This window comes from Astyanax mexicanus, chromosome 10 (genome assembly GCF_023375975.1).
Source record: "Astyanax mexicanus isolate ESR-SI-001 chromosome 10, AstMex3_surface, whole genome shotgun sequence".
Lineage (NCBI taxonomy): Eukaryota > Metazoa > Chordata > Actinopteri > Characiformes > Acestrorhamphidae > Astyanax > Astyanax mexicanus.
Window position 1 is genome coordinate 11,322,664 of NC_064417.1, and position 16,069 is coordinate 11,338,732.

The 16,069-nt window shown below is 43.4% G+C and overlaps 1 protein-coding gene and 1 long non-coding RNA gene across 3 annotated transcripts in view; both read right to left on the reverse strand.

The window, feature by feature from the left end:
- The window catches only part of LOC125804701 (uncharacterized), a 338,968-nt gene that overhangs the window by 58,774 nt on the left and 264,125 nt on the right, over window positions 1–16,069 (reverse strand). The gene's annotated exons all lie outside the window — the stretch shown is intronic.
- znf276 (zinc finger protein 276) lies at window positions 1,235–14,934 on the reverse strand. 2 transcript variants are annotated; one of them, XM_049483862.1, is made up of 11 exons: window positions 14,903–14,934; window positions 11,944–12,380; window positions 11,532–11,578; window positions 11,160–11,342; window positions 9,304–9,385; window positions 9,070–9,225; window positions 8,789–8,917; window positions 8,517–8,592; window positions 5,537–5,654; window positions 5,306–5,405; window positions 1,235–2,219 (listed from the first exon to the last, which is right to left on the reverse strand). In XM_049483862.1, the coding sequence occupies exons 2-11, from the start codon at window positions 12,339–12,341 to the stop codon at window positions 1,439–1,441; spliced, it is 2,070 nt and encodes a 689-aa protein (XP_049339819.1). In that variant the 5' UTR covers window positions 12,342–12,380; window positions 14,903–14,934; the 3' UTR covers window positions 1,235–1,438. The 2 variants fall into 2 exon arrangements, with proteins under 2 accessions (XP_049339819.1, XP_049339818.1); XM_049483861.1 differs by having other exon boundaries at window positions 9,070–9,228.

The window sequence follows — 16,069 nt, forward strand, 5'->3', positions numbered from 1 at the left end:
TAAACTTTTTATTAAACTTTTTTTAATAAGTATTGATGATGCCCAGGTACTATATTTGTAATCCCATAACTCTTGTTCAGATTTATTCGTGTGTTTATACAAATTATATCAATTCACATATGTGATCATGTTTGTTCAATATAAATAAAATAAATGTTTGATTAACTTAATGATGCAAAAATGTAATGGATATAGACTACCTTACCAATATTTGCATACAGGTGAAATAAATTAGCAAAAACTGTAGGCTATAAAAAAACAACATTGAAGCCTATAGGCAGTGATTGACAATGGAATGCCTATTTGAAGACAATCCAGTAGATGAGTAGATTTTGGAATGCCAATAAATGGATTAAATAATATGCTTACATATTTAATTGGTCTCCAATTTTCTGGCAGCAGCTTCTCTGGCTTAATTAATACAAGAAGTGTTCACTTTCCTTGTAATTGTCTTTATATTCATCAAATAGACATATAAGTTACTCCTGTTCAGCAGGAGGGGGAAAAAAGCAGCGCATTCCTTCACCTCTTTTAACATTTTTCTTGGCTTTTCAGAGCTCGATTACTGAGGCTGTGTAAATACCGTGTGCACTGGCTTGAATTAGTGGGAACAGGTTGAGTCTGGATTTCGTTAGTGGAATGGAACTAGCTGGAAGTGAATTGTTTGGCTAACTCAAGCGAGGCTTATTCAAATAAGCGCTGCTTTTTTAAAGCTCGCTTCGTGGAACAGCCCCCAGATCAGCAGTTTAGGTTCTTTTCTTTCTCTTCTAAAGTTCCCACTTTGGAGATAAGGCTTTGTTCCAGCAGTACTGGAATTAGTTAATACAAGACTTCAGGCTCTTTGGTATTTGGTCAAGATACGGCATGTTTTTTTTTTTCTATGTCTTTATTTGAAAAGACAAGTAATCCAAAGTATGCATGTTAGACTATGTTACTTTAAAACCAAAATCCTTCAGAAATTCAGTTACAGTTACATTTTTAACAGGAAATCAGTAATCTGTTCCAGATAATTTTAATTTTAATAGATTTTTAATGTAACCCTGTATGTTTGCAGTGGGTACAACTTTAAGAAGTTGAATGCATTTAATAGAAGAGGTGTCCACAAACATTTGGGCATGTGGCGTATGCTTATACAACAAATGTTTAAGTGGTAGAGTGAATGGATGTACTGACCCCTGACCTAGGGGTTAAAGAGGTTTGAGTAAAGCTGTGATATTCAGGCAGCAGAATCAGAAACAGTGACAGAACTGTATTTTCCAAAACTTTTGCAGAACCAAACAAACAATATCATCAAAACCTCTCGGAGCTAAATGACACTCTTTGACGCTTGTATTAAATGCAGTAAAACAAACAGTAAGCCTCACGGCTGAGTCTCTCGACGGGTCGTTTCAGGCTGCTGAGTCAGAGCTCCAGTCCTGTAACCATGGAAACATGTGCTCTACAGAGCTGGCTGTATGAGGTCAGTGTGGATGGTCTGCAGCTCACAGCTCATGTCTGCAGTCTCCGTGTGGGTTTGGCTGCCAGGGTCGTGGCTGTGGTTGTCAGGAACAGGTGGCAGCATGAGTCCATCCGCTTCAGTGTCGAGGTCACCAGAATGGACAGGGTCATGGTTGTTGGGGTCAGCAGGTATGGTGACCTCATCTTCCTGGGCTGTGAGGTCGCCGGGGTCTCCAGGATCATGATTTTCTGGCAGCACTATCCCGCCCTCCTGTGTGGGCAAGTCACCAGGGCTGTTATGGTTGTTGGGGTCAGGGGGCAGTGTGATCTCACCCTCCTGGGCCTCGAGGTCGCCGGGCTCAGCGTTGTTGGGGGGCAATGTGATCCCACCCCCTTCCCCAGGGATGTCTTCAGGGTCGTGGCTGTCGGGTGGCAGCGTGATCTCACACTCCTCTCTAGGGAGGTCACTGGGGTCATGGCTTTCAGGGGGCAGCGTGATCACGCCCCCTTGCCCAGCTAGGTCATCATGGCTGTCGGTGTCTGGGGGAAGGGTGACGCCACCCCCATGCGCTGTGAGGTCATCGTGGTCAGGGGGCAGCATGATTCCACCCCCTTGTAGCAGCGGGTGCACCATGCTCATGTGGACGTTGAGGTTATGGGCCTTTTCAAAGCGTTTTCGGCACAGAGCGCACGCAAACTCCAGGTCGGCCTCTGCCTTGTGCTTCGTCATGTGGTACTTCAGAGACGCCCGCTGGCGGCACTGGAACCCACACACCTCACACCTGAAGCAGGAATACACACATGCTGTAAACGAGGGAACCATGCAACTAAAGATCAGGCTCTTATTGTACACAGGTTCAACCAGTTAAAAAAAAACTACATGTGTCACATTTAAAAAGAAACAAAAAGATAGAACAGTAATTGATGCGTGTGCGTATGTTCAAACATGCCCATTACGTGATTATTCAGTAAGCTGATAACTTCTTGTACGACACGGTCTGCTGCAGCGGCCACAGCGGGATCTTAAAGCATTTTAAATCATTAAAATCATGCAAGAGATTGTTACAAATGTAGTAACCCCACTGTGGAATAATAAAGGATATTAAGATATGAAGGATCTACCATTGCCTTACCCTGGAAAAAATCAGTTACAACATGGAAACTTAGTCTGCTGTAAAAATAGGGAGACGCTGCGGAGACACCTGTACTTCACATAACACAGTAGACCAACACCAGCAGATCCCATGACTCCCAAACCAAAACAGCCTCTCCACTCTTACTCCACACTCGTTTTCCAAATGCAGAATTAACTGATGGTCAGTGATGATTTGAGTCGCGGGATCTGCTGGTGTTGGTCCACTGTGTTATATCTAGTCAGTGCAGCATCTCCCAGGACATTTTACAGCACCTCATGCTTCCCTTTGCTGAGGTGCTTTATGAAGATGCAGATTTCATTTTTCAGCAGGACTTGGCACACTGCCAAAACAACTAATTGGCCTTATATAATATTCTTATGGCTGTAAGACATAATAATCCAAGTTAAAGAAATAAACACTTGAAGTAGATCACTGTGTGTATTGAATCTATCTTTAATGAGTTTTTTTTTTTTATTGAATTACCGAATTAACAATTCAATGACATTTTTTTGAGATGCTCCTGTAGGCCTGTGAGTACTGTACTATTCTAGTCTTATGTTTGCACAATTGCTCTGTGGTCTGCATTGTATTGTTTGTTCCATATTGCACCATAGTCCTGGACGTACATAAACCCAGTCTATCATCTGTACATAACCACACAGACAGAACGACAACAAACGTCTCATGAAGACCATGTTTGTGTGAGCACGCTGATGGGTTCCCACCTCCCCAGTGTCAGCAAAACTTTTGCTTTAATTTTAAAGACATGAAATCTGTATTAACTTGCAAACAAAAACAACCTAAAAATATAGTCGCAAGCGGCAATCAGCGGGTTAAAGCACCAACTGGCACAATGGTGCCTACTAGAGCATAGGATGATGACGTTTAAGAAGGTCTAATATAATTGGAGACACTCTGTCACATTCATAGATTATCAAAAGTCTTTTACCTGTTATTAAATGTTGTGCAGAGGTCTTTAACATGATCAGTGCTTAAATTCACATACAAATCTATTGATGTTTGTAGAATATTCACCAGGTGCCACGATTTAATGGTTTTTGATCAGGAGACTTCAACCAGAATTTTCACAAAGTGGTGTTCAGAATGACCTTTTCAAAATAAGCTGAAATTTTTAACCAAACAAGTTAAATTAATACAAGGGAGTGCATTTTCTGACAAGATATGTAATTACAAACTTCTTCTAAATCGAATTTAGTATCAAATGGCACCAGTCGTTTGTCTGTATATTGCAAAATAGGATTGCAATGAGAACTGTAGTGTACCCTAAAGTCCAGCCTGGATAGATGTGTGCTGTCTTCATCAGAGTGATCTTCAATTTATGTTAGAAATCCCAAGGATGCATGGATTGCTTGATGCCTGGACACTATTATAAGTGTAAATTTCACAATTGTTTTTAATGACCATTTACCTGCAGACTCTACAGTGTGCAACAAGACTAGAGTTTAAGTCATATGTCAAATATCCAGAGACTAGTTTGAATTAAGCTATTTTGACACAATTAGCAATTATGAATAGCATAATAAGCATTTTGTAAACATAGTTGTATTAACAGATTTGTCTGAGCCACTGTACTTAATATGGCAAAACCATTTAGAGGTCACATTACAGTATGATTGACATATACTAGTAAGTTTGGAACAGCGCCCCCAGTGGCTGGATTGTTTCACCACTTTGCAGGTCACTACAATGTCTCCACCTGAACACCCAAGTTTCATCCTGATTGGGCAACATTCAGCCAACCGAAAAGCCAGCTGAATGCTGATTGGTTGATGGTGTTTAGCAATTTTGATTGATGAAGTTGTCCTTTGAACATCCTTTAGAGTTTGTTTCTGTATGCAATGTGTCAGGTAGCTAGGTTGCACGGTTGCTGAGAAACAGTGTTCCAGATTTAACTGTTGGAGTGAATGGGCATATATCCGGACAGACTAATTTGCATATGGTGGCCATACTGTTCACAATGTTCATGAATATTGAAGCCCATGCTCTAAGTTTCAATATGCAAAAGTATGTTTTGCATATTATGCAAAAAATATAAGTGGGCAGACGTGCATGGTCCAAATTTGTAGGTACTGACCCAAGGAAAAATATTATTTTGAATGTACAACCCCTGGCAAAAAGTATGGAATCACCAGTCTTGGATGAGCACTATGGAGTTGGCACCAAATTGATGCAGAATACTGTTTGTCACTCATCAAGTCCATGCCTCAGAGACTGAAAGCCGTTATAAAAGCCAAAGGTGGTGCAACTAAATACTAGTGATGTATTTTGAATCATCTTTTGTTTATCTGTTTTTCATGATTCCATACTTTTTTCCTCAGAATTGAGTGATTCCATATTTTTTTCCCTGTGGTTGGTCAATAAAAGTAACATTCACTGACTTCCACAATGTTTTTTCTTCATTTCTTTGAGTGTTCCTGAAAGCCAACAAGTTGCACTTTGGAATGACCTTATTATTGTATCATGTTTTTGATCAGAGTTTGTTTTACAGAATGAAATGTCTGAAGGAGTGCTCATCCAAGACTGGTGATTCCATACTTTTTGCCAGGGGTTGTAGGTCTGAATTATTATGGTTCTGAAGTTATTAAGCAAGATGTTCTACGCACCTTCTGTGCTTGTCCCCTAATAAAACAGCTCCAATGTGTGCTACGGTAAAGCACGTTTCCACGGATGCACACATACCCGCAATCGTGTTTGTGTTAAAGGTTACTCACTGCAGTGGTTTGAGTCCGGTGTGTCTCATCTGATGTACCAAAAGATGCTTCCTCTGCTTAAACGTCTGACCGCACTGATCACAGACGTAGTTTCTCACCTCTGAGAGTAAAGAGCATCAGGTTCATACACATACACACCTGCATAAACACCTTTCTCAGCAGCTCAGGAGAACAGGAAAACAGTAGAAAGTTTAGTGTGCACGCCCTGTGTGAACGAGTGTGTCTGCTCACCTGTGTGGATGAGTTTGACGTGTCTCTGGAGGTAACGGTCGATCATGAAAACCTTGTTGCAGCCTGGGTGTGGACATGGCCTCTCTCTGACCTCTTCATGATGTTCCTTTATATGCTTCTGTTGACACAGAGCTTCTATAATTAAAGACATTTTTTATAAACTCGGTTTACACTTCGTGTACAACCCAATTCCAACCAGCAGTTACTGGAAACCCTGGCTGCTGGAGTAAAAAACACAGTAAGAATAAGCAAAAACAGGTGACTGGTTGGTTGACTTACATTTTACCCTCAGAATAACTAGACACATCTGCCTACTGAGGGCCTTTTCACACTAGATTTTTTAGTTAACAGATTCTGTAAGTATTATATACTTTTACGACACTTTATAGTGGAAAATACGCTGAAATGTGTTGCTCTGTATTGATAAAACATGCCCATTTTGTATGCTAAAAAATGAGATGGATATATTAACAGAATTTGGATATTCACCCATTTGTTGATCAAATGTTTCCTTAGTCCAAATAAAACAGTCAAAATTAAACCTAGACATTCTTTATTTTTTTGTATGCATCTGGTTTGAGGACTAATTATGAAGTCTACAATCGAGGAACTGGTGATGATGACTGTTTTCAAAACTGGATTAACTCTTTATTTGAAGTGTATTTACTTTTACACAAAGAATTATTAACAAATCAAAGTCCACCACGTTAATCTTCTTCAACACTCTTCTCCTGACTTTAGTAAACAAAAAAAAATTTAAAAAAAAAAACACATTAGGCACAGGAGGACATCTGAGCAGTTGTAACTCAGGCTGCTGGGATCGGGGTTCTGCTTGGTAATGAATATGCACTGGTGAACAGTTACTGTGTTCTGCTGGTTCTGTTCACCAGGAGAGTGAACTGCAGCTAAAACAGCCTAATTTGCTCAACTGGACCATCCTGCTCACCATAGCTGTTCACAGAGACCAAGCTCTTTACTCTGAGTGGAACTTTCACTTGTCTGTTACTGTCTGTAAGATGCACCGCATTATAAGGTGCACTATAAGTGAACAGTAACAGTAAAAGTCAGAAAAGTCTTACTCTGCGAAGCAAACAACCCCTGACTGAAAAATTAATAGTAATTTAATTAAATATGAATTGGAAAATAACCAACTAAACCCCAAATACTAACAAAAATATAATCTAACAAATTTCAAAACATAAAAACGAAAAACTCTACACAAACAACAAAAAAAAAACAATAAAGTAATATTACAAAAAAACAAACGCAAATAACTCTCATCCTTCTGTGTGTTTAGAAACGGACTCTGAAAAGAGCCTAGACAACAGTCAATCGTCAGTCCTGTATTTTCCACTGCAAAGACAAAAACATGCCAGAAATGTACCTGAACACACCTCACTTCTAAACCACCACGCCCATCAGTCTACATTTATTCATAAACTCAGAAGCTATTTTAATGGCGCAGGTGCAAGGCGTGAAAATAGAGTGTAAGATAGCAAAGAGCATTGGCCCGAGGAGTGTAAAGTTTAACACTTACAGTGCTGATTTATTACTGTTGAATTTACTGTGTATTATGTATGTCTTCTTTTTATGTGGAATTTCAGTGCACAACAGGGCACAAGTTTCTTTCAACATTTCTTAACATTTTGTTCTGCTGAATCGAGCTGAACCAAAAGAAAAACAAACAAAATAAATAAACAAACCAAAAAACAAACAAAAATTGATAACCGTCTGGCCCAGTATACACACTTAAACAACCCAAACCCAAACAAATTAACACCACAAGTAAAGCCTGAACTATATATATATATGCAATTCTTAAACCATGTTAAATTATATTAGATTAGAGAAAGTCATTCAGACATCATTCTTGTAGAATAATGTACTGATGTTCGGAGATCTGTTCTTAATATACTGTATTTTTCAAGAAAAATCCACTTCTTAATAATTCACAGTCACATACACACTGAGCATTTAAAAAGATGTTTATTGTTTTATGGTATATCACAGTATTTTTATTTGATCTTTATTATTATTGATATTATTTTTGTTTTTAAATGACTGGGCCTTTATATAAGTTTGTGACTTACTTTACTGTTTGGAGTACATATAATATTAAACACTAAGTCTTTAAATTAAGGCTTTGATTACAATTGGATTTACTATGTCCCACAAAATTACACAATATATAAAGAAATCAGACTTCATTATCAGAAAAACAAAAGTTCTCCAGTTAACAAATACATTCAATTCAGTGTGAATTCAAATTATCCTTTAAGCTACAGTATTAATATACTCAAAAGGGCTATAGTTACTTCCTCGTATCCAGAGTTTTAGGGAGTTTAATCTCTTGTGCTGAGTAAATGACTGTTTCTGGGCTCATCTGGGCCACAAAAGAACATTTCTCTGAGCTGTGGCAATTCCAGTCCGTATTCATGTCTATGCTCCAGTTAACTCCAGTATGTTAGCTTGTTATGCTAACTGGCTAGCGTTATCTAGCCAATTTTGTGTCTTAATTCGCAGCACCCCTAGCAAAAAATCTCCGATATACCGTATGAACCGGTACACCACCGAGCACTAATAGGTCTTCTTTATTGTATTCTGGGAATTCTGTAGTCACCTAGCTCATTACGCTTATCCTGTCGCTCATTTTTTTGGCACGGCTGTCCTTTTATTTTCACATCATGACCAAGCAGGATACAAAAGCTGCCCAGTACTGTGCTTTAAACCAGTTTTTGCCTATTTTTTCACTGGATAAGACCCAAAGTTTGGGTATTACCCCAAAACAGGTGGAAGGGAAAGTTTAGCTGGCTCTGCCTCATGGTGCTGCAGTGGAAACTAGCGCCACTGAGCTTTGAGACCACGATCAAGACAGTAATCAGGATAACCGACACAACAGAGCGCTGTGTACTGTGTGAGGGAATCAGGGAGTGAGAGACTGAGTGTGTGTGTGTGTTTGTGTGTTTGCAGGGGCACTCACCTTCATACCGTCTGGCCCCCTGTACACAGCCGTGCAGCCCTGGTGTGGGCATTTATAGACGGTGGGAAGATCCTCTCTAAAGAAAAAGACACAGATACATTTCTGTAGATTCCTCTCTGCAGTTCAGAACAATTCTCCCATCCTAAGAGCTGTTAAGAGAGATATGTTAATCCCTAATTAAGACCTTAATGTGACCGATAGCGATACTACAGCTCCGGTAGAAAGTGTTGGGTCAGAGTATTAAGACACTGGGGGTGGGGAAAGGGGCGTACCGCTCTGATTTCAGCTTCCTCTTCCAGCCGGGTTTGGGTCCAGGCTTTTTCCTCTCTTTGGGCTGCAGGATCTTCAGCTTTACTGTTTTTTTTACACTGTCCTTACCGGCTTTCTTAGAGGAGCTTAGTCTGTATACACTCACAAACACATAGTATAGTAATTAACACTTTAATGTTGGTATATAATGTTGGTATAAGCTCTGGCTCTTTAAGAATTGAATGGTGTTTAATAAAGAAAATTAGCAAATTCTCAATCAGTTTTTTTTAGGAGTGAAACTGACCGTTTATCGGAGTAAAGATCAGTACTCTCATCTGATGTACTGATCTTACCCTTCTCATCATCGTCGTCGTCGTCGTCATCATCATCGTCGTCGTCGTCATCATCATCGTCATCATCGTTGTCGTCATCTTCATCGTTGTCATCATCACTGGAGAGACTGCTAAAGAGACAATGAACACCAGTTTGTACTGGGTGGATCCAGGCTGAGCGAGTGCTTGTGTGTGAGCAATTTTACCTGTCTGACAAATCACTGTCCTCAGACTGATCTGTGGGCGGAGCCTGAATGAGTGATGTAATACCACCTGCATGCTGAACACCTGAATTTGAAACAAAAACACACATTATTTCCACTATTTCCATTTTCAGATGTTTTTGTTTATTAAAAGATTAAACTCAAACAGCCCTGTCATGATCAGTAAACATATACAGTTGTGGTCAAAAGTTTACATACACTTGTAAAAAAACATAATGTTATGGCTGTCTTGAGTTTTCAATAAGTTCTACAACTCTTATTTTTCTGTGATAGAGTGATCGGAACACATACATGTTTGTCACAAAAAACAGTCATAAAATTTGGTTCTTTCATAAATTTATTATGGGTCTGCTGAAAATGTCACCAAATCTGCTGGGTCAAAAATATACATACAGCAACAAAATTTGTCAATTTTGGTGATGTAGCGAGTTGTGTCAATCAAATTAGCTTCATGTCATGGCCTCTTCACTTCTTGTAAGTGATTCTGATTGACTACAGCTGTTGACTTCTCATGAGCCCATTTAAATAGGGCTCATTTGACCCAGTGATTAGACTCAGCTACAAAAGCTACAATGGGAAAGTCAAAGGAACTCAGTGTGGATCTGAAAAAGCGAATTATTGACTTGAACAAGTCAGGGAAGTCACTTGGAGCCATTTCAAAGCAGCTACAGGTCCCAAGAGCAACTGTGCAGACAATTATATGCAAGTATAAAGTGCATGGAACAGTTGTGTCACTGCCACGATCAGGAAGAAAACGCAAGCTATCACATGCTGCCGAGAGGAGATTGGTCAGGATGGTCAAGAGTCAACCAAGAATCACCAAGAAGCAGGTCTGCAAGGATTTGGAAGCTGATGGAACACAGGTGTCAGTCTCCACAGTCAAGCATGTTTTACATCGCCATGGACTGAGAGGCTGCCGTGCAAGAAAGAAGCCCTTGCTCCAGAAAAGGCACCTTAAGACTCGGCTGAAGTTTGCTGCTGATCACATGGACAAAGATAAAACCTTCTGGAGGAAAGTTCTCTGGTCAGACGAAACAAAAATTGAGCTGTTTGGCCACAACACCCAGCAATATGTTTGGAGGAGAAAAGGTGAGGCCTTTAATCCCAGGAACACCATGCCTACTGTCAAGCATGGTGGTGGTAGTATTATGCTCTGGGGATGTTTTGCTGCCAGTGGAACTGGTTCTTTGCAGAAAGTAAATGGGATAATGAAGAAGGAGGATTACCTCCAAATTCTGCAGGAAAACTTAAAACCATCAGCCCGAAGGTTGGGTCTTGGGCACAGTTGGGTGTTCCAACAAGACAATGACCCAAAACACACATCAAAAGTGGTAAATGAATGGCTAAACCAGGCTAGAATTAAGGTTTTAGAATGGCCTTCCCAAAGTCCTGACTTAAACCCCATTGAGAACATGTGGACAGTGCTAAAGAAACGGGTTCATGCAAGAAAACCATCACATTTAGCTGAACTGCACCAATTCTGTCAAGAAGAGTGGTCAAACATTCGACCTGAAGCTTGCCAGGAGCTTGTGGATGGCTACCAAAAGCGCCTAGTTGCCGTGAAAATGGCCAAGGGACATGTAACCAAATACTAATGTTGCTGTATGTATATTTTTGACCCAGCAGATTTGGTGACATTTTCAGCAGACCCATAATAAATTTATGAAAGAACCAAATTTTATGACTGTTTTTTGTGACAAACATGTATGTGTTCCGATCACTCTATCACAGAAAAATAAGAGTTGTAGAACTTATTGAAAACTCAAGACAGCCATAACATTATGTTTTTTTACAAGTGTATGTAAACTTTTGACCACAACTGTAAACAGTTAGATTACCCATGCCGGTGTCCATCACATAACTGTGTCCGTCCACACAGCGCCACACTGCCTTCACCGAGCCCCAGCACTGACCCTCCAGCACCTCCTTCAGGCCAGGGCAAGAGCTGCAGCTCTCAGCATGCTGATGGGTCCAGGACACAAGGCTGCGCAGACAGCGGGGGTCTGAGGTGATAAGGGGTGCTGTAAAAAACAGTACAATCTGCTGAGAACTGTTCAGTGCTTTTAGAGTTTAACAAAGATTTCAGATGTAGCCAGTATGTAAGATAACATTACACATAGAATCAACAAAACTGGAATTTGTACCACATTCAATATTTTTATTTCACTAAAAAGTCTGCATTAGGAACGTATTGATCTAATCTCACTTACATGACCGGTTCTTGTCTTTTTTCATTGAAGGCCATTTTGATGAAATCCTGTAATTAAATAACCAAAACCATAAAGACCATTTTTAATTTGGTTAAATGATTAGTACATGAGTTCTAGCATGTAAACTGATTTTACAAAGATTAAATATTGTTCAGAGTTAATGTAACAGTATTAGCTGGAATGAAAGTATTACCTAGCATAATTTGTTCTAACAGCACTGTCACATGCAGCAGAACTTTTACAAAATAACAGTAAAAGTTGATTACTGAGACAAATCAAAATCAACATAAAAAATAATACAAATAACACAATTAAGCTAATATTTTATTAGTTTATTTAATTATTAATGCGGTTAGTCGTTTATAGATTCCAAATAAACAGAAGTGGAATATGCGGCTGCAGGCGAGCGCACCTCTCCATGTGGGTGGAGTTAGGGGTGAGGTTGACTCTCTCTCTGAAGTTGGTGAGGATGCTGAGGCACTTGTAGAACTGGGCATGGCAGGTCCTGCAGATGAACTGGGGCAGCGCCGGGTCCCGGAGCAGCGGGACGCCCAGGAGGCGCTGGAAATCTGAACAGAACCGGTCCGAGTCCGGGGGCTTTCCGAAGGCCCTGCGAAGCCGGCGTGAGGAGAACTGCCCGTGGCACAGGCGGCACTGCCCGGTGCCCACCTTGCTCGATTTGCCCACTTTGTCAGGTTTTCCAGTTCCGTGTGGCGTGGCGGGCTCACCCGAGGCCGAGCGTCTCATCTTCGGCTTGTGTGTGTCTGACCGACCTGCCCGGCGCCGCCGCACAGCCTGACCGCGCTGCATGACCCACAGGGGAACTGCTGCTTCACTAGGAGCACAAAACTGAACAAAAACACTCCATTCTAAATATATATACAGAAACACACTTACACACCCCTCACCCGGCACTGACACTTACACCCCCTCTCACCCGGCACTGACACTTACACCCCCTCTCACCCGGCACTGACACTTACACCCCCTCTCACCCGGCACTGACACTTACACCCCCTCTCACCCGGCACTGACACTTACACCCCCTCTCACCCGGCACTGACACTTACACCCCCTCTCACCCGGCACTGACACTTACACCCCCTCTCACCCGGCACTGACACTTACACCCCCTCTCACCCGGCACTGACACTTACACACCCCTCACTGACACTTACACCCCCTCTCACCCGGCACTGACACTTACACCCCTCTCACCCGGCACTGACACCCCTTCTCACCCGGCACTGACACTTACACCCCCTCTCACCCGGCACTGACACTTACACCGCCTCTTACCCGGCACTGACACTTACACCCCTCTCACCCGGCACTGACACCCCTTCTCACCCGGCACTGACACTTACACCCCCTCTCACCCGGCACTGACACTTACACCCCCTCTCACCCGGCACTGACACTTACACCGCCTCTTACCCGGCACTGACACTTACACCCCTCTCACCCGGCACTGACATCCCTCTCACCCGGCACTGACATCCCTCTCACCCGGCACGGACATCCCTCTCACCCGGCACTGACACTTACACACCCCTCACTGACACTTACATCCCCTCTCACCCGGCACTGACACTTACACCCCCTCTCACCCGGCACTGACACTTACACCCCCTCTCACCCGGCACTGACACTTACACCCCCTCTCACCCCTCACTGACACTTACACCCCCTCTCACCCGGCACTGACACTTACACCCCCTCTCACCCGGCACTGACACTTACACACCCCTCACTGACACTTACACACCCTCTCACCCCTCACTGACACTTACACCCCCTCTCACCCGGCACTGACACTTACACCCCTCTCACCCGGCACTGACACCCCCTCTCACCCGGCACTGACACTTACACCCCCTCTCACCCGGCACTGACACTTACACCCCTCTCACCCGGCACTGACATCCCTCTCACCCTGCACTGACACTTACACCCCCTCTCACCCGGCACTGACACTTACACACCCCTCACTGACACTTACATCCCCTCTCACCCGGCACTGACACTTACACCCCCTCTCACCCGGCACTGACACTTACATACCCCTCACCCGGCACTGACACTTACACACACACGTCTTCTCTCCCGGCACTGACACTTACACCCCCTCTCTCCCGGCCCCCTCAGCCCGGCACTGACACTTACACCCCTTCTCTTCTGGCACTGACACTTACACCCCCTCACCTGGCACTAACAGCTACCAACCCTCTCACCCGGCACTAACACTTACATACCCCTCACCCGGCCCCCCCACCCCTCACTGACACTTACACCCCCTCTCACCCGGCAATGACACTTACACCCCCTCTCACCCGGCAATGACACTTACACCCCCTCTCACCCCGCACTGACACTTACACCCCCTCTCACCCGGCACTGACACTTACACCCCCTCTCACCCGGCACTGACACTTACACCCCCTCTCACACGGCATTGACACTTAGACCCCCTCCCACTCGGCACTGACACTTACATACCCCTCACCCGGCACTGACAGTTACACACCCACTCACCCGGCACTGACAGTTACACACCCACTCACCCGGCACTGACAGTTACACACACCCGTCCCCCGGCACCGACAGTTTCACACACCCCTCACCCGGCACCAACAGTTACACACACCCCTCATACGGCACCAACAGTTACACACACCCACCCGGCACCAACAGTTACACACACCCCTCACCCGGCACCAACAGTTACACACACCCCTCATACGGCACCAACAGTTACACACACCCACCCGGCACCAACAGTTACACACACCCCTCACCCGGCACCAACAGTTACACACACCCTTACCCGGCACGAACAGCTACCCACCCCCTCACCCAGCACTAACGGTTACACACCCCCTTACCCGGCACTAACAGCTACCCACCCTCTCACCCGGCACTGACAGCTACCCACCCTCTCACCCGGCACTGACAGTTACCCACCCCCTCACCCGGCACTGACAGTTACACACCCCCTCACCCGGCACTGACAGTTACACACCCCCTCACCCGGCACTAAAGTTACACACACCCCTCACCCAGCACCAACAGTTACACACACCCCTCATACGGCACCAACAGTTACACACACCCCTCACCCGGCACCAACAGTTACACACACCCCTCACCCGGCACCAACAGTTACACACACCCCTCACCCGGCACCAACAGTTACCCACCCCCTCACCTGGCACTAACAGCTACCCACCCTCTCACCCAGCACTAACAGTTACACATCCTCTCACCCGGCACCAACAGTTACTCCTCCTAACCTATAACAGTAGCGATGTAATATTAACACACACTACTGTGTTACACTGAAACACAGTACAATATAGTGCTGCACTTACCCTCAGTCATACTCCATTAAATTCCATGAAACCTGGATTGTGTAAAAACCAAAACAGAGATCATAAACACACCTAAAATATACGAAAGCCAGTTAACATACATTTTATTATCCTCTTCTGGGTTTGAGAATGTAAGATTTTATATGATGCACATGGATAAGCATTACAGAAATAACCCGGTTATAAATTATTCATCACACTTACACTATACAGAGCACACAGAGACAAAACAGTAAATAGTCTTTTACCCTGAATTCACTACATACAGCTAGCTACGCACTAGATACGCAAAACCTCAGCTACACGCATTAAAACACACCCGAGTTACCCATAAACCATATAAGGAGATATTTATAACTAATCTTTATTAAAACAGACTGAATGCAGCATATAATTACTGAAACTACCCTGGCTCATTCAGCATGTATTAAATACGGGGCTTGTTTAACTTACAGTATATAAAAACCCAACCACCGAACTCGATTATCTGTGGTCACCTTAAATATTTCAGGTAGTTCCACCTTAAAACAAACCATTTCACACAGCTGCACACACTCAGCACTGTTATAAACACCGGCAGCGCTTATAAACAGTGTAATAACGCTCTCAGTCTCAGATCAGCTTTGACCCTACCTGAGTCCATCAGACACCGGCGCTCGCGCTGCCGCTCAGTACACCTGCAGAGAGCGCCGCACTACTAACACTGCTTAATCTGAAAACTAACGATAATACTATAATAATGACAATAACAGTAACAGCAGCAGCGGCGCTAACGGAGATCAAAGCTGCTCGTGCAAAAGGCGGGAGGGCGATAGGCACGACCCGGAACTCTTCAGTAGTAAATAAATGCACAGAGAGGAACAGCTCCCAGCCCAGAGCGCCCCCTCACCTGCGGCGCCCGGAGAAACGCACGCACAAACGCTAATTCTCAGTTTCGCTGTCCATAAAAATACTATAGTGCATTCCTGAAGTAAATCAGTGCAGTCAGTTTTACTGGTTTGATTTCCAAACCAGAGCATGAATCAAACAAAGAATCAGTAATAAGGAAAAAGGAGAAATAAATACAGGAAAAAAATTAACTGAACTACTTTAACTGTCCTTTACGGTGGCTGAGAAAGCCCAACGCAGTGCAAATTGAAAAGCGTTGCAAAAGCACAAAACACATCC